Here is an 18,426-nt window from a genome sequence, read left to right as displayed (position 1 = left end):
CACACACACACACACACACACACACACACACACACACACACACACACGGACGAGAGAAGTGTCAAAGACATAGAAACAGATTACTGAGAAGGTGGTCTGTCCTTAACAAAGATAAGAAATATTCAAGGATTGATGACTTCAGAAGTAGAGGAGCGGGGGAAAGGAAATGATGAGTTCAGGCTTGTTCCATGTTGAATCTGAAGGTCCAAGAGGACATACAGGGTGAGGGGTCCAGGAGCCAGTCCTAAAATGTGGTGTCCAAAACTAAGCAGAGTATTTAGGTGTGGTCTGACCAAGGCAGAGGTCAGCCAGACTAACATCTCCTTCCCTCTGGACATTATATCTCTTTTGATGAAATCTAAAATTGCTCTAGCTCTTTGGCTGCTATATTGACTCATATTGAGCATATAGTCTAACAAAATCCAACAAATTCTCACAAACATTTATCTATCCATACTTCTTCTGTCTTGTGTTTTTACTTGTGTTTGTCATTTTGTCCACAAAGATGACATGAGGAAATTTGTCAAATGATTTGCTGAATTTAGGTTAACTATGACAACAATCACCTGGTCAGTCAGTCCAGTAACCCTGTCAGTAGGTGAAAATAGTCTGGTATGACCTGTTTTGCCCACTTGCCAATGAAATCATGAGAGTGGATGAGATCACCAACAAAGATTATCAAAAGAGATTATCTGTGAGACAAGGGACTTCAACAGTATCTGAGGCTTTTTAAGGTCAAGAAAGATGAAGACTGATAAACAGGTTATCAGTTAAGATACCATTGATAATCTTGGAATAAGTAGTTTCAGTAGAGTGTAAGGCCCAAAGACAGATAAAAGGGTTTGAGGAATGAATATAAATAACTCTAGTAATTAGACAATTGAAAAGGAGGGGTGATATTGGACAATAACTTGAGGAGATACCTTGATTAAGTGAAAGATGGGAGAAACTTTAAAGACCCAGAAAATTAAATGTTTGTTGTATATTCTGGTGTTTATCCCTTTCCCACATCATTGTCCTTTATTTGCACTTTTTGAAACAAGTATAAAAGTAGTCTTGTCGTATTTGAAAAGGGAGTACTTAAACTCTATAAACTGTCATTTTCATGCTCAATTTGTCACATTCCAATCTTTATTAGTGTAGGTAATCAAAATAAATGATAAAGTCATGTGATGACAAAATTGGCTGCCTGTTTCTACTCCTGTCATACAGCCTAGAATCTAGTAGGTATCTTTTTAACAGGTATTTTGATTTTTTGCTCTGATCAGTATAACATATTCCACAAACACTTAAAGGGGGTAGTTTAGGCCTGTATGCTAAATTAGTGTTCTCCTCTCTAATTAACTGTGATTTCCTGCTTCTTTTTTTTTAGTGTTTCAAATCGTAAAACCATTAGGCTTATATAGGTTTATATTCACATATAAAATCCATATATGAATGATCTTTCTTTTTTTTCCTGTCATTTTGGATTATTTATAGTTACCTTCCTCAGAGCTAAATATAATCAATTTAGCTTTCCACTAGTCTTAAATTACCTGGTTAGTTGATGCTTCCCAATAATTGTTTCCATGGCATTGGTTTGAATGGAATGCAATTACCATACCAGGGAATGTCTTTTTAATACTATTATTAGAAGCTCCATAAATTAAGATAATTATATCATACTCAGGTTTAACTGTTTATGTTGCTTTTGTTTCAATAGATTTGTTTGACCTTTGGCATATACAGTTACCTCTTCCTAATCCTTAGAAGTTCTGTTAATCTTTTCGCCTCTGTGAATTTCTCTCCATGTAATCATACTCTTATCTAACTCTGAGGTAACTAACTGCTACAGTATTATCTGCGTGTCTTGTCTTCGTGTTTTCTTGGCTTAATCAGAGTGCTTGTAGAGTTACTTAATGACACAGGTCTCATTTACTTTTATTTCCCTGTGCACTATGGCATCAAGGGAGAAGACTTTTTTTCCTACTTCTTTTGAGACAGTCCTGGCCAGTGGTTTCACATATTAAGATTTAGGTTTTGTTCTCTCTGTTTTGAAATAATCAGATTCTGCCTTTTGTAAATTGATTTTGTCCTCTCACTGCCTCAGTCATGATTCTTTGTCTCTGAACTTAGTTCAGAAATTCATCTGTCCTGTGATGAGTCAAATTTAGAAATCCAGGTCTCTTTTTAGTCACTTGTCTATTCTACTGTCAAGGAAATCTGTTATCCTTGAAGAAAGCATGTGGACACCAGGGAGTCTGGTCTAGTATCTTTATAACACTAAGCTATCCTTCAGGGATGTCTGGTTTGTTATCCAAAGAAGTCTGGTCCACTGTCTCTAACCTTGCAGGAGGACTGAAGCAATGAACATTTCTTAGTCACAAGAAAGAAGTAAGAGGTTGTTGATAACTGCTCACTCCCAATTTCCAGTCAGTCATGTTGCCCTCATCCGCGTGATGCTGTCTACTCTATAATCTATATCTATCTCATTGTTTTTCCTACCTACCCAACTCTGTTCTTTGTTGTCTTGTCCTTCTTCAAACTCCATGAAGGCTATTAATCCCTATCCCATGGTTTTTGGTCATTGAGAAATCCCATTGATCCAATTTATTGGTTACTGCTAGCCTAACTAATAAATCCATCACGCACAGACCATTTTCTCTTAGTTTACCTTTCATTTCCAAATGTAACAGTTTCAACTAGATTAAATATATAAATCAATCTTCATAGCTTCCTGTGATTTGGTATGATATGAGCATCTCACAAGAAACTTAAAATGTAGCAGTAATTGAGATTACAAAATATTCAGCTAAAAGCATTGTTAGTAAAGTAAAAATATTTTACATTTTATACGTTATTTTAAATTAGATTTAGAAAATTATAGCTCTCGTAACTGCCATTACTGTTAATGGGGGGATTTCATTCACATAAGAAAAGTAATTCTAAATAAAGTAAAATTTTACTTAAATATTAATATAGATTTAACACGAGAATTGGAATTTAAAGGATCATCAGAGGAAAGCCAAGAAAGTTTTGATAAAAGTGACCCAGAACAGGTATGTAAAAATGATATTCAAATTTCTGATATTTTACTTCAGTAAAAGTGCCTTTCATGCTAGTTTTATTCGGAGTTTTTCAGAATTTAGTTTACTTTTAAATGCATTTTTGTCTGATTTCAGGAGTTGAAATTATCTTTGGAGGTACAGGGACTACCTGCAAAACTTCATCTCTAGTTGTATAATAATAAAGGAAGAGTCCCTGGATAGTGTTTACTGCTGGCATTTTTATAAATTTCTTACATGATAAGGAAGTTAATTTATACTACCTGATCATATAATTATTTTGCCCTTAGTAAGCAAAATAATTGTGATAACAGAATTACCGTGAATCTGGATGCATGTGAAAGATTATTGTAGTACTGATTTCTTTCCTATAGCCAGGCTAAAATTATTAGTCACCAATGGCAAAATAATAACCTGGAATGTCAATATCTGGGAATATCATTTTAGATAACTACACCAAATTCTATCAGTGTTTTAAACAAAGTTAATGTATGGCATTAAAAATGCCATAATAATAAAATCTTAGCATTGTTGATCAAAGTTAATCTAGTCTATCTTAACCCAAATAACCAGTCCTGTCTGTATTACCCCTCAAAAATAGTTGAAGACTTTGTGTGACTGAAAACTTATTACCCAAATGAAACAGCCAATTATCTATTTGAACAGCTCTAATTGTTGGGGATGTTTTCCTTAGGTTAAGCTATAATTTACCTTCCTGTAGTGTGCACCCAGGGCTCCTGGTTCTCACTTAGAGAGTCAAGTTGAGCAAGTCAAGCCCTTTTGCATTCTAATTCTCTAAATACTTGATGACCATTATCCCTACATCCCTTAAATCTTCTTTCCTACAGACTAGACACCCCCAATTGCCTAGCAGACCCTCCTGTGATATGCATCATGGTTGAATTCTGAACTCTCTTTTTGTTTCTCTGAAGGCACTGCAGTTTTCCAGTGTCCTGTCTAAGTATAATACAGATGTGTCCTGACCAGGACATAGTAGAGGGTTGTCATGTCTCTCACTAAGGATGCTGTACTACTTTTGCTGCAAAGATCACATTCGTCCTTTTGATAGCCATATCAGTATTAAATTTATGACCCAGTAACAAATACTTTCTTTCTCTCAGGAACTCATATGAAAAACTGTTTCTCTCATTGTGTACATATTCAGTTGATTTTTTTTTTAATGTAAGTGCAGGGTTTTACGTTTATTCCCTTTAAACTGTACATTCTTAGCACCAGCCCATGGTTCCAATTTATCAAAATCCTTTGGAATCTCAGTTCTGTGACTTATTTTATTAGCAGCCTCTCCCAATTTCATGACATCTACAAATCTGATCATAAGCATTCCATATATCACTTTCTCCTGATTATCAGTTTAAAATGTTGAACAGAGTAAGACTGAGGATAAAGCTACCAACTGCCTTCCAGATTAAATTAGGGTTCATTGGGTCTTCCCAATGAAGCTGCTCCAAACCTATCTAATTTTCCTTTAATACAGTCCACATTTTTCATCTAGTCCACAAAGATTTTGTGAGAAACTTTTTCAAATAACTTGTTGAAATTCAGGCACACTGTGTCTTTGACACAGTCTACTGACAATTAAAAAAAAAAAGGAAACATATAAGATGTCTAGCATAACTTGTTTTTAATGAACTCATATCAATTCTTAATTATTCCCCCCATAAAACCTTTTTTTTTTTTTGGAAGTATGTGCAAACTATTACTTTGATAATTCAGGCTAAAATTTACCAGGAATCAAGAACATTCATCTTTTTCTAGTCCCATGGCAACTCCTTGGTAAACTGTAACAACTCAGAGATTTGAGACAAAGATTCTTTTTTTTAAATTTTTAATTAATTTATTTTGAATTATCAACAATCACTTCCATAAGCTTTTGAGTTTTAAATTTTTCTCCCCCTCCCTCCCCAAGATGGCACACAATTTGATATAGGCTATACATATACATTCCTATTAAACATATTTTCACATTAGTGATGTTGTAAGTAAGAATTAGAACCAATAGGAGGAACCACCCGAAAAAGGAAACAAAATACAACAGAAGAAAAAAAATAGCAAATAGTATTTGCTTCGATCTGCATTCAAACTCCATAGTTCTTTCTTTGGATGTGGATAGCATTTTCTATCATGAGGCCTTTGGAGATGTAAGACAAAGATTCTTCAGCCCTATATGCAAATTAGTTTTAGTGCTTTGAGATGCTAATCCTAATCATATAATTTGAACTCAGTGAGGAGGAGGATGTCAGGTATCCCATACTCTAAGAGCTTCCTGACAATGTCTTCTTTAACAGAAATTAGAGGAGTTTCAAAGTCCATGTTTCAGATGTTCTATATAAGAGAGAATCTGATCTTAGTCTTATTATCATGTTTCAGTTAGTTGTTATGTCCTACACAAGCAAGAGGCAAGAGGGGGGTGAAAGATGAATCATGTCACATAGTCTTACCCTCCCATAGAATCTAGTACCAGGTTCCAATTCACACCCAGGGCCTCAATCATATACTTTGCCTAACCTACACAGCTTTCTTCACTATATCACTGCCCTATAAACAATTTTTGAAATCATTATTCCAATGTTATTTCCTAATAATCAGAAATTTGTTACTGTATAACTTATCCTCATTAATATATTATAGAACTTTAACCTGAGTATTGCCCAAATAGTACCACAGTCATCAACAAGTCAATTAATTAAATATTTTCTTGGAATGCATAGGTTTCAGCTTAAGGAGTAGCTATGATATACAATAGAAAGTGGTTATGGTCTAAGGCTATAATAACCTTTTGAGCCCTTACTATTACATGAAATGATTCTATCACTTCATCTATGTTCATTAAAGAAAATAATGGCCTCTCTATCATTAATTAATAGAGCAATAAAGAGCATAACTGCTTTAGAAGGTGGTATGTACCCTGAATGTCTTCGGAAGCAGACTGTCAACTTGTTACGGATATTGTAGATGAGATTTCTGTCCAGATGTAATGAACTAGTTGCCTTTCAACTTAGAGATTTGGTGGATCTATGAATTTGGAATATAGTGAAAAATCAGCCAAATAAAATGTTGCCATCTTGCTTAAATTATGACTTTATGTCCATAAATGTCCAGTTTTGGGGAAATGATATTATAGTTAATTTAAAGTAGTTTATTTTGGCGTGGACAGCTAATTGGCAAAGTGGATAGAGCACCAGGCCTAGAGTCAGGAAGATGCAGGAAATGGCAAGAAATCACAAACCACTCTAGTATCTTTACCAAGAAAACCCCAAATGGGGTCACAAAGAGTTAGCTATGATTGAACAACAAAAAAGAAAGTTGATTGTGGTCATGTGCAAATGATAGAATGTGATTCTGTCATGTAAACATTTTTATTTAATTTATTCAAGAATATCTGTGTGGACTATCAGTACTGTGGCTTATCCCATGTAAACTTGTTATGGGACTATAATCCCAATATATCTGAACATTTGGAGAATCTTGCCTTTAGAGTTGGATCCATGGTTCTTACCTGTAGTGGGGTCAGGGAATCGTGTCTTACTTGGCTGTTTTGAAGCAGTTACTTCCTACCTCATCCCCATAAATTCTGTTGATGGATATAAGTTGTATATTGTAATCATTTCTTATTTCTTGTTCTGAATTATATACAAAAGTCATTTCCCTTCTCTTGCCAATTCCAACCTTCCAATTAGTAAAATAAACAGAAAGGTGGTTTTTACTGGAACCAAACTCAGAAGTGGACAGTCGATACAGATATACCTCATGACAATACAGTTATTTTAAATCACATTCTATTTTCCCATAGACTTATGTCATAACTTAGAGTTGCTATTTTTACACCTATAGTTGACCTTCAGTTTAAAAAAATTTAAAAGTCAGCAGTAGGCAAATACATAAATGCGGTAAAGAATCTCACTACTTAAAAGGAATAGTGACGTAAGTTTTCTATCCCATCCCAAGTTTATATTTTATTTGGTTTGATTTTTTTCTTTATGCAGAACATATGTTTAATATAATTTTAACCATTTAGAAATATTGTCTCTTTTTAACCGATTTTGAAAACTATTGTACTGTGAGACAAAAAAAATATATGAAATGGGAAATTGTTTCTGTTTGTTTTGTTAGGAATGTAGTATGACATGTGCATAATAACACATTTACCATAATTCTGAATACCCTGGATAAAACCTACTTTGAAATTTTGTTTGTTCTGTCATTTAGGGAAAGTTTAAATAATTTTTTAACATTCCTTTGAAATACAGCGATTTGAGATGGGTAAGATCCTAAGCTTAAAAGATTAATTTTAACTATTGTTTGTTTATTCTTTCATTTTTCTTCTTCCATATTTCATTACCCAAGGATAAAGTTACTTTAGAAACAGCCAACATACCAGAGCAAACAGCACCTAAGAAACAAGTAAAGCCTCTTAGTTTTCCATTTTCCCTGAAAAGAATGTCTCAAGGACCAGAACCCAATAAGGAATGTAACAGTGATGATGTGCATTTAGATGCAGAATCAAACTGGGAAGAAAGGTATGAAAAAATGTGGGTTGAAGAAGAGAAAATGGAAGTCAAAAAGAATTTTAAAATTGTTACAACTGAGTTAAAGCAGATATTTGGAGAAATTTATGAAAAGGACAAAACTGCTGATCAGCCTACAGAGAAACTATGGGAAGAAGAACCACTAGATGGCTTAGAAGAGGAAACAGAACAATTACAGGAAGCGTCCCCTAATCTGACAAATAACTCAAGTGATACTGAGGAAAAGGAGAAATATAGAGGCCCACTCAATGGAGGAGTTCAGTCATTTCCTGAACAAAGGAAATACTCTCTGGAAAATGCTGTTTTAAAGAATTTAAAGCTCACTTTCCAAGAAAATGTTCTTCAGTCATCTTCTAATGTATGCTCAGAAAGTAGCAACCTGTACCATAAGAATGTTAATAAGCCAGAAATTGAATGTACTTGCAATTTAAATGAAGAGGATGTTGCTTATGATGCAGAAAATGTAAAAATAGCCAACTCACAAATAGCTATAAATGAAATGAAGGAAGATGGAGCATTTGGTATGCAACTGGCAGGAAGTCTGAACAGAAATACCACAAATTTGGAACCAGACTCAGGACGGTTGCTACAATCAAGTGGTCTAGGAAGCCATTTTGGTGTCCGGCGTACTCGCTCTGATGATATGAAATCAGTCATCCAAGAGAAAAAGCCTAAACTTACTACTGCAACAGAATTTAATGAGAAAACAAAACTAAAAGAAAACTTATTCCAGAAAAGTGACCACAATGCCAGTATCTCTCCAAATGAGCTAAGACATTGGAGACACTCCCTTCCATATAGTGACAAAATATCAAAAATGCACCTGGATAAAGAATTAAAGCAAGATGTGCAAAGATTTAAAAATGAGTTAGGAGTGTTGCAAGTAGAGTTCCTGGCTTTGGAGAAAGAGAAAAGACAACTACAAAAAGAGGTAGATTCACCTCTTGCCACTCTATATTCTATTTATTTTCCCTCTTCATCAATCATGCTATGTAATTGACTTTTCACATAATGAAAATGCTGTGTTTAAATGCTTGCTATTTGTAAAAGGTATATTTAAAGTTGAATTAAGGGAAATATCCAGAAAGCCTTTTTTATAGTCCTTATTATGGTCATCTAAATTACTGCCTCAGATTCCAAAATATTTTGCATGTGAACAAGAATAAGCCTAAAGATAATTAGGGCATAGGCCTAAAAGAAATGTAGTAAACTCAGGTTCTCTTTTATGTAAGTCCCTCTAATATTTACATTTGAAATAATTTTGCTTTCTGTGTACATATTTATTTTCTTAGCCAAGTGTAAGATGTTGTGGTTTAAAATACTGAAAAAAGACACTAACATTAGGAAATTTCTAACAAATCCACCTGATTGGACTAATAGTTTTATTGTGATCTGTTGTGTTCATCTTTACTGACTTTACTAAAATTATTACTTGAATTTTTTTGTATCAAAACAAAATCAAACACATTTTTTGCTAATTTAATTAGTATCAATTTTCAAAAAGTCATTAATACAATATTTCTCTATTTATCCCACAACTAGTAAATGACAGAGTTGGGATTTAAACCTAGACCTTCTGACTGACTACAAGTTCAATGCTCTTCTTGAATTTAGTTGTTTTTAAAATATTTTCATTTGCTGTAAATATCTCTAGCAATGTAAGCAAATATTTCAGCGCATAGAGATAATATAAAATGTCAGCAAAAGATAGAAAAATAATAGCAAAACACTGACTTCTGGTATACTTGAACATTGACTGGCTTTAGATAGTATCAAACTAGCACAGTTCATTTAATCATTGAATTTTTTTTGGAGGATCATTGGCAGTCATCCAGTCAAACCCCTCCTCCCCCATTTAGGATCAGGGAGGTTAAATCACATGACCAGGTTCTCTTGTCTCATCTGCACATTCACGTGTCTGCCTTGTAATTATGCTCTGACAGTAATACTCAAGATATATCAGAGGATAGTGGATAGTGAGCTAAACTCATTCAGTTAGACCTGGGTTCAAGCCCTGCTTCTGCCACATACTAGCTATGTTACCATGAGCAAGTCAGTTTAACTTACCAGGCAGTCATGGGACTAGAAGCAGGGGTTGATCTGCATTTCTGGAGGGAGTTTCCTTAAATCACAGGTCCTGTCCAAAAAATAATAGTAATTCGCATTTTATATAACTTAGATTACAAAAATACCTTTTAGACATTATCTCATTTGATCTTCATTACTATTCCTATAAAGTAGGTGTGACTCATAGCTACAGACAAGAAAATTGAAGCTCAAAATGTTTAAATGACTTCAGAAAATGGGCCAAGTTGGTACTTAAGCCTAAAGTTTCTAATAACAAGCTCGATGCTACCTTGCCTATATTTTTTAAGTACTAAATAATGCAGCTTCATTCTGAATATATCTTCTGAATCAAATGTAGGGACCTCCACTGAGTGTACTGTATTCTGTTTACTAGTTTGTGATTTTAACCAAGTTACTTAATGTTTCTGTGCTTCAGGATCCTCATCTCTAAAATGACAGCATTAGACTAAGATTTTTTGCTAAATCTAAAAAAGATTATGCTTCTGTCAATGTGCACAGTGAACAGCATTGATTTCCCAGAATGTAGCAGTCACACTGCCTAAATCACACTCTGCTCAATTTCCTATGACATTATGAGTGTTGATCCAATATCTCAGTGACTACCTTCAGTTTTTTTTTACTCCCTGAACTCCACAGTCAGGAATGAGAAATGAGAAATGGGATAGGAACCACCCATTGTATGGTGGAAAAAAAGGAAAGGTAATTATTTCAATCCTCAGCTTAATCTATCTGTTTGTTGTGGGGTCAAGGATGAAAATGAGTCTGAATGTGTGTGTCATTGTATCTGTTTGCCTCTGTCTGCTTGTTAAAGGAGGGAAATGAGACAAGAACATGAAAAAAGGATGAGAAAACAAAAGGAGATAGGAATTGAGTTATCATTTTGAAAGTTGAGTAATTTGTCTTCTTTCAAACAAAATTTTTTTTCTTTTTGTGAGGCAGTCGGGGTTAAGTGACTTGCCCAAGGTCACACAGCTAGTATGTGTCAAGTGTTTGGTCTGAGGCCAGATTTGAACTCAGGTCCTCCTGACTTCAGGGCCGGTGCTCTATCCACTGCGCCACCTACCTTCCCCCAAACAAAATTTTTTTAAAACTTATGACAATTTTTGTTTACAAAATAAAAAATAATTGAGAATAATATAGATATTAGATGTATGTTTCAGAATAAAAGTGGGAACATGAGAGGCAGCATGGCATAATGGATAGTGGGCCAAGAAAACCTAGTTCAAGCCCTGCCTCTAACAAATATGGGCAAGTCATTTAACATCTCAAAATTCTAGACAACTCTCAACAACTATAAATTCCTGAGAAGGTTCAGAGCAGCATTGGTAGAGGGAGTTTTCTCTTCTAAGAACTCCTTGGACTAGTTAAATAACAGATCTAGTACTTGTCCCTAAGTAAGCACAGCATTTTCTTTTTAATAAAGTGACAATTATACTAAGTACTAAGCTTTCCTTTTAGGTTGAAGAGGAAAAGAAAAAGCATCGACCCAGTGAAATTGAAACTTTGGAAGAAAAAGATGGTGATAACTTAACTAAAATTAGAACAATTGGCAAAGTTAATGAGCTGTTTTCTGTGGAGAGCAATCAGCATGGTAAAGATGACGAAAATAAAATCCCTGGGGCAGAGATTCCAATAATGAACATTTCTTCCAAGGAAAATTCAGTACCTATACACCGTCTTTTAAAGGGGTAAGTTGGTCAAAATATTAAATAGGAGTATTATTATCAAATATGAAAGTTAATGTTAAGTTCCATGAGCTCTAACAATCTGGAATCAGATTCATTGCATCAACTTCAGGCTTATTTTTTTCCAAGAAGGAAATTCAAGTCCCATGGAATGTATATTTCTCTTTTGCTTTCAGTATGTTCTTTTATTCTGGGACTGTCACATAAGCGTCTATCAAGGAAGGAGGAGGGTAGGTAGCCTTTGATGAAGTCCAAATGAATAACATGCAATGTAAGATATCGGTGGCAAGGAGTAAATCAAAATAGTTTTAAAATGTATAAATAATAAGTCTTAATGAGATATTAAAATATGCTTATGGCTATCAAAAAATGAGATGGGTTATCTAATGGGTAAAAAGTTCCCCATCATTAGAAGTGTTCAAGAATGAATGAGTTTTTTCTTTCACAATATGACTAATGTGGAAATACGTTTAATATGATTGTACATGTATAACTTATATCTGATTGCTTGCCATCTTGAAGAGATGAGGAGAAGGAAGGAGAAAAAAAATTGGAACTCAGTCTTATGAAAATGAATGTTATATGTGTAATTAGGAAAAAACAAAATACTATTAAGTGAAAAAAAAATAAATGGAGCTTTCCTTATTAAAAAAAAAAGAATGAATTTAAGTGCTTATCATGTTCCAAATACTGAGGATACAAATAAGAAAGTCAGACAACCTAGACTTTCAAGAAGCTAACTCTTTTATTTGAAGATATGCAAAACATAAGAAGAACCATCTAACAACCCACCACCATGTGGTGGGGTGGGTAGAGAAGAGTGGAGGGTCCAAGTTGAAGAGGATCCTAGTTCTGTCCTCTAAAGATGGGGCTGAGGAGAGAAAGGTTTAGTGTCCTTCCAGGATGGGAGAAGAAAAAAGGGGAATTGGCAAAAAAAGTCGAGAGAAGCGCTCATGTAGCACTTGCTCCATAAGGCCCTCTACTGCTCACATGGGTTCTGGACAGGCTCAGGAAGAGCAAAAAGCAGATAACTGCTACCCATTGCCCCACCAAAAGAAAAATCATGGGACCGTAAGATGATAGATGACAACATGACAGGAATATGTTAAAGAGGATTCACATTTCAAGTTGTGATTGTACTAGATGACTCTAAAGTTCCATCTCATAAGAGTCTGAATCTGGAAGTGTTCTAGATTGACATTTAAAAATTAGAGAATGTAGAGAAGCAAGCCCTAATTTATTGTAGGATAATGAATTTCAAGAGCAAAAATTATATAAGTTCAAGAAGACAATATTCATACACACATAACATATGTGACAGGCATTGAAAAGGGTGTCTTTCTTTGCCTTGGTATTGATAACTCTACATTGTGACCTCAGTGTCACACAGACAGAAAGTTGTCTACTTTTCCCTTGATTAGCAAAAACTGGCCATATTAAATTCATTTTCAGGAGACAGTAAAGCCATGGGCAGTGGATAGAAAGTATACTTTTGTTTTAATTGTCATCTTTTCTTTCTGTATCAGCCTCATTTCCCAATATGTGTTTCCTCTCCCTTCCAGAGAAACATCCCTTAAAACAAAAAATAAAAAAAAGGAAAATAGAGTTCAGCACAACCAACCACCACATCAATATTACATGCAGCGTTCCACACTGATAGTTTTCCACCCTGTGTAAAGGGAAAGGAGGTGTCTTCTCATCTAGAGCAAGCTTGGTCGTTGTAATTTCACAGTATTCAATTCTAGTTGTTTTATTTGCCTTAATATTTACATTGTTGCAGTTATGATTGATATTGTTGTCCTGATTGTCCTTACTTCATTTTGCATTAATTCATATAAATATTGTTATGCTTATATATAGTCCTCATTTCTAACCACACACAGTAATGTTCCGTTATGTTACCAGAACACTATTTGTTGAGCCATTCCCCAGTCAGTGGGCAACTACTCTATTCCCAGTTATTTGCTACTACAAAAAGTGTTACTATGAATATTTTGGTGTATCTAGTATCTGTCTTGCCATTGGGTAAAAAGACCTCATTAGGGTTTATGTTTAGCAGTGGAAGAGAGAAATAATTCTAAAGCACCAGAGAAATGTCTATTCTTTGGAAAAGTTTTGACTAAAAGTTAATTGAAACAAGATAAGTTGCAAGAAAACATTCTAACCAAATTCTGTGAAATCTATGAATAAGGTTAGGGGTTGGAATAAATTGATGTAAAAAATTATTACAAAATGTGCCAGATGTTTATTTGTTTTTTCCCATTAAAGTCCTTCTTTGATACCTTATCAGAGTTGGAAAGTGAAGGTCCCTAAAGGCTGTGTCAACAGAGCAACAGGCAGGTTTGTGAGGTTCATTAAAGTTAGGATCAAGAGCAGTTTTCCCACATGTGAGTGTTAATTGCTCACTCGTTTGCGTGTGCGCATGCATACACACATACACACACGCACACACACACAGAGGAATGTGCTAACTGTTAAGGCAGTCCATTCCTCTTTAAATAAGTCTAATTGTTTAGAAGTTGTTGGGTTTGTTTGTTTTTTTTCTTCATGTACTGATCCTAAATGTGCTTCTCTGCCCCTAGTCCTACCCTTTAAGAGGTGAGTTAAACATGATAGCCTTTCATATATTTAATACATATACCACCACTCCCTATCCACCCAACTCTTCATCTTCTCTTCTCTAGGATAAACATCTGCAATGGCTTCAGCTGCTCCTTATTTGACATGTTCATCTTTCTCCATCCTGGTTTCTCTCCTCTGAACATATTCTGAGTTCTAAATGTCTTTCCTAAAATATGTCTCCCATAAATGAGCACAGTTCCTCAAATATATTCGGACCAGGGCATAGTATAAGGAAACTATCACCTCCCTTCTTCTGCATTCTATGCCTCTTAGAATTCAACCTATAGTCATGTTAACTTTTTGTACTTTCTCCTGGCATTGTTGGCTCTTATTAAGCCTACCTTCTATCAGACTCCCAAATATTTTGCACACAAATTGTCTAGTCACAACTACCCAGTTTTTTTTACAGTTGTTGTCTTTTAGTCCAAGAATAGCCAGGAAATGGGGGAGCATTTTAGGTGAAGAAGACTCATTCTTTGAAGGTTTGGAGCAGAACATATTCCTAGGCTAGAGAAGACACAAATATGACTAGAATGGACCTTGTATTCTGAGAAGTAGTGTTGAGAACCTCTGTTGGATTAATAAGGTAGGCCTGAATATAAAAGAACTTCACAACCAGGCAGTTCAGAGTTGATACACTTCAAAAGAGGGCAGCCATTAGAGGTTTATCATCTGGGGAATGATATGCTCAAAGGCTTATTTAAGGAAGGTTAATCTCGAAACAATATGTAGTATGTGTTAAAAGAAGGAAAAATAATTTCCCCCAGTGTTTTCTTTTCTTAATTTTCCCCATTGTTTTCTTATCAGTTTTCAATAAAGTACAATTTAAGCATCCCTCCATGGATTTTTTTTTTGCAGCAATGATTCTGTCATGCATATGAAAGAAGTAAAAAAACCTCAAAATGATAAATGGATTTCAGAGGATCCTGGTATTACTTCATCTTGTGAAAAGGTGAATTCCTTAACTGATATCCTACTCCATGGTTCTGAAGACAGCACTTTAAGTGAAGCTGATCATGATGAAGAAAGGTATAATGCTACTGTATTTCCTCATGAAAAAATATTAGCAATGTGTACTTTTGGTAGTTATCGAAGATTGATGCCCTTTTATTCTTTGTTCTGACAGTATTGAGATATATCATATGCACGTGAGCACTTTCACAGCAGGCAACTATATTCCAAATGCATTTATGGTAAAACTAAGAGGCCCAGACTCTCTTTGATATACATACCACACTACTTCCCACTGTTTGACAGTTGAAATTCTTGTTTTCTTCAGCATAGCAAAATAGTCCCAGTGATAATGCACTCCATTTTGCTCATTATGGTGACAGAACACAGCAAGATAGACATTAGTCAATAGGAATGTGGTTTTCACCATGCCTAAACACTAGTAGAAGGAATACCATACTTGGAGTCAGAGGATGAGAGTTTAGGTTTCCACTCTATTACTGTTGTAGCATAGATTTAGAACTGGAAGGCACTTTAGGGATCATCTAGTCCAGCCTCCTTATTTTAGAGATGAGGAAAGTGGACTCAGAGAAGCTTAGTGGTTTGTCTACGATCACACAAGTAAAAAGAGGCAGAACCAGGGTTTGAACCTGGGGTTTCTGACTCCAGATTCTGTCCACTTTCCACTGTACCATGTTACTAACATCAGCAGTGGGACCTAGGACATATCACACATTTGTAAAATGGGGATGATAATACTTGCATGATAATGTAGGATTGTGGTAAGGAAAGTTCTTTGTAAAGTACTATAGAAAGGTGAACTATAATTAGACGTTCAATAAATATATTATGTTTTTCTTGTGTGCAGAGTACTCTGCTAATGATTGCTATTATTACAATAGTCTTTGCTGAAATAGATCATATTTATGGAACTACTTAGCAATAGATATAGGGACATGGGAATATTGCTGAGTACACAGTATATTGTGTTTAACTTACATGTGAATGTAGGAGTTGATTGAGCCCCTGGGAAGGGATAGAACCCATTTTCTTCCCCTAGACCCGGAATTTACTTACTTCTAACTGCTTTTTCTACTTGTAGTTTATAGGATATTCTCTGATTGGGTCACTGATGTTAGTATATCTTGTTATTTTTTAAATACCTAGAAAGAGCAAATCATTCTTTCATAGAATTTCTGTCTCTGAATTTTGTTATACTATTTAATCATATTGAAGTTTGATACTTCAGGACTGCAGAGGATGCATGTATGGTCTCATCAACACGAGCACATTTTCTAGAGGGGAAGATTGTGGCTCGTTATCCTGTCAGAATAATGTCCATGTCTTCTCATATTTCTTCCACAAGAGGTCCATCCAGTGTGCTGGTAAACTTGTTTAAAAAGCATTACTCGCATACAATGTGAAAAGCCTTATGTCAGGCCCTGGGAAAGATTAAAAGGTGAATAAGACAGTCTTTGACCTCTTAGAGCTTGCAATATAGTAAATAGAACACACTTACAAATAACTTAAATTAAAAAATTATGATTATGTTGGTTACCATATATAATATTTTCTAAAATTTAGAATACAGTAAGAGGATATGGACATGATTTAATATTTGTTGATGTCTCAGTTCATACCAACCATTATTGTAGTATTCTGCCCAAATTTTTGTTATTTTGGAATCTTAATAACAGAGACTTTGGCATATGAACGGTTGAAAAAATAAATCATTGTTTTTATGTCACAAGTAAGAAATTTTTGCTGACATTGATTTTGAAAGTGATCCCTCAAGCTTTTTATTTATGGGAAGAAATTCTGATGTTACTTAAATTTTTTTTGTTTGTTTTAAAAACTTTTCAAGAGGTAAAGATAAGCATATATTATAAATTAGGGCTACAAGATTAAATACTTTCAAATATTCTATATCTTATGTGATTAGCTTGTAACGTGAAAAAGCATGTGATTTTCAAGTAGGCATATATTAAATCAAACAGTTACAATGATAACAAACTTTATTTGTATTTTATCTGTTTGTATTCACACTAAAAAGAATTATTTGTCTTTTAGGCCTGCAAAGAAAACATTGAATGAAAAGAATAAGGTACTGTAAAAATGCCAGAAATACTAATTCATTTAGAAAATAATGAATGTTTCAGTGTACAGATAGAACCCCTTTTTTGCATTATAAAGTATAGGAGTCTTTAATCTGAAAAAGCATGCTTTTAGAAATGCTTTCCTAGTGAAATATGTACATTGTGAATGCTAGAAAACGAATTATGTTGCTGGATTTTTCCTCATTTCCCCCATAAATAAAATGAAGACTATTTATCATCTGTAAGAGATACTGTGCCTATTTATGACGATTTTCATAAGGTTCCTAAATAATTCAGCTTTTAGGTAGTTAAGTGCCATAATTGATAGAGTCAAGAAGACCTGAGTGTGAGTCCATTCTTGGGCTCCTCGCTCCTATACTGTCTATAGTATAGATCCAGGTTTATACTATACAAGTCACCTAACCTCTCTTTGTCTATTTCTTCATTTTAAAAAAAAATTTTTTTCTAACTTTTTTTTTTGTCAATTAATTTATTTTTAGTTTTTAACATTCACTTCCACAAGATTTTGAGTTCCAAATTTTCTCCCATCTCATCCCTCCCCCAACCCCAAGACAGCATGCATTCTGAATACCCTATCCCCTAGTCTGCCCTCCCTTCTATCTCCACCCCCATCTCTTATCCCCTTCCCGTTCTATTTTCCTGTAGGGCAGGGTAGATTTCTATACCCCTTTGACTGTATATCTTATTTCCCAGTTGCATGTGAAAACAATTTTTAACATTTGTTTTTAAAACTTTGGGTTCCCGATTTTCTTCCTTCCTCCCTCCTTACCCACCCTCATTGAGAAGGCAAGCAACTCAATACAGGTTATACATGTGTAGTCATGCAAAACACTTCCATAGTAGTCATGCTGTAGAAAACTAACTATATTTCCTTTTATCCTATCCCACCCCCCCGTTTATTTTATTCTGTCTTTTGACCCTGTCCCTCCTCGTAAGTGTTTGCTTTTGATTATCCCTTCCCCTAATCTGTCCTCCCCTCTGTCATCCCCCTGATCTATCCTCTTCCCTCCTGTTTTCCTGTAGGGTAAGATAGCTTTCCATACCCAATTGAGTGTGTATGTTATTTCCTCCTTAAGCCAAATCCGATGAGAATAAGATTCACTCAGTTCCTCTCACCTTCCCCCACTTCCCCTCCACTGTAAAAGCCTTTTCTTGTCTGTTTTATGTGAGATAATTTACCCCATTCTACCTCTCCCTTTATCCTTCTCCCAGTATAATCCTCTCTCACTCCTTAATTTTATTCTCCAGATATCGCCCATTCATCTTCAACTGATCCTGTGCCCTCTATCCATCCATCCATCCATCCATCCATCCATCCATCCATCTATCTATCTATCTATCTATCTATCTATCTATCTATCTATCTATCTAT

General features: G+C 34.9%; 1 protein-coding gene and 1 pseudogene across 9 annotated transcripts in view; one reads left to right on the top strand and one right to left on the bottom strand.

The window, feature by feature from the left end:
* LOC114030241 overlaps positions 1–18,426 on the bottom strand; it is a 154,597-nt pseudogene that overhangs the window by 49,992 nt on the left and 86,179 nt on the right.
* Positions 1–18,426, top strand: part of LOC114030223 (ankyrin repeat domain-containing protein 26-like) — a 76,420-nt gene that overhangs the window by 18,485 nt on the left and 39,509 nt on the right. For all 9 annotated transcript variants that reach the window (XR_003567574.1, XM_027844997.1, XM_027845001.1 and 6 more), the window contains 5 exons: positions 2,962–3,038; positions 7,410–8,522; positions 11,138–11,367; positions 14,845–15,015; positions 17,008–17,041. Coding sequence is in view for 8 of the 9 variants with exons in the window: in XM_027844997.1 (XP_027700798.1) it covers positions 2,962–3,038; positions 7,410–8,522; positions 11,138–11,367; positions 14,845–15,015; positions 17,008–17,041 (1,625 nt within the window). In the remaining variant the exon portion in view is untranslated. The remainder of the gene's footprint in view (positions 1–2,961; positions 3,039–7,409; positions 8,523–11,137; positions 11,368–14,844; positions 15,016–17,007; positions 17,042–18,426) is intronic.

Source organism: Vombatus ursinus, unplaced genomic scaffold (assembly GCF_900497805.2).
Source record: "Vombatus ursinus unplaced genomic scaffold, bare-nosed wombat genome assembly UNPS02014946.1, whole genome shotgun sequence".
Lineage (NCBI taxonomy): Eukaryota > Metazoa > Chordata > Mammalia > Diprotodontia > Vombatidae > Vombatus > Vombatus ursinus.
The sequence above is the reverse complement of the archived record's forward strand: the minus strand, read 5'-3'. Positions and strand labels throughout refer to the sequence as shown.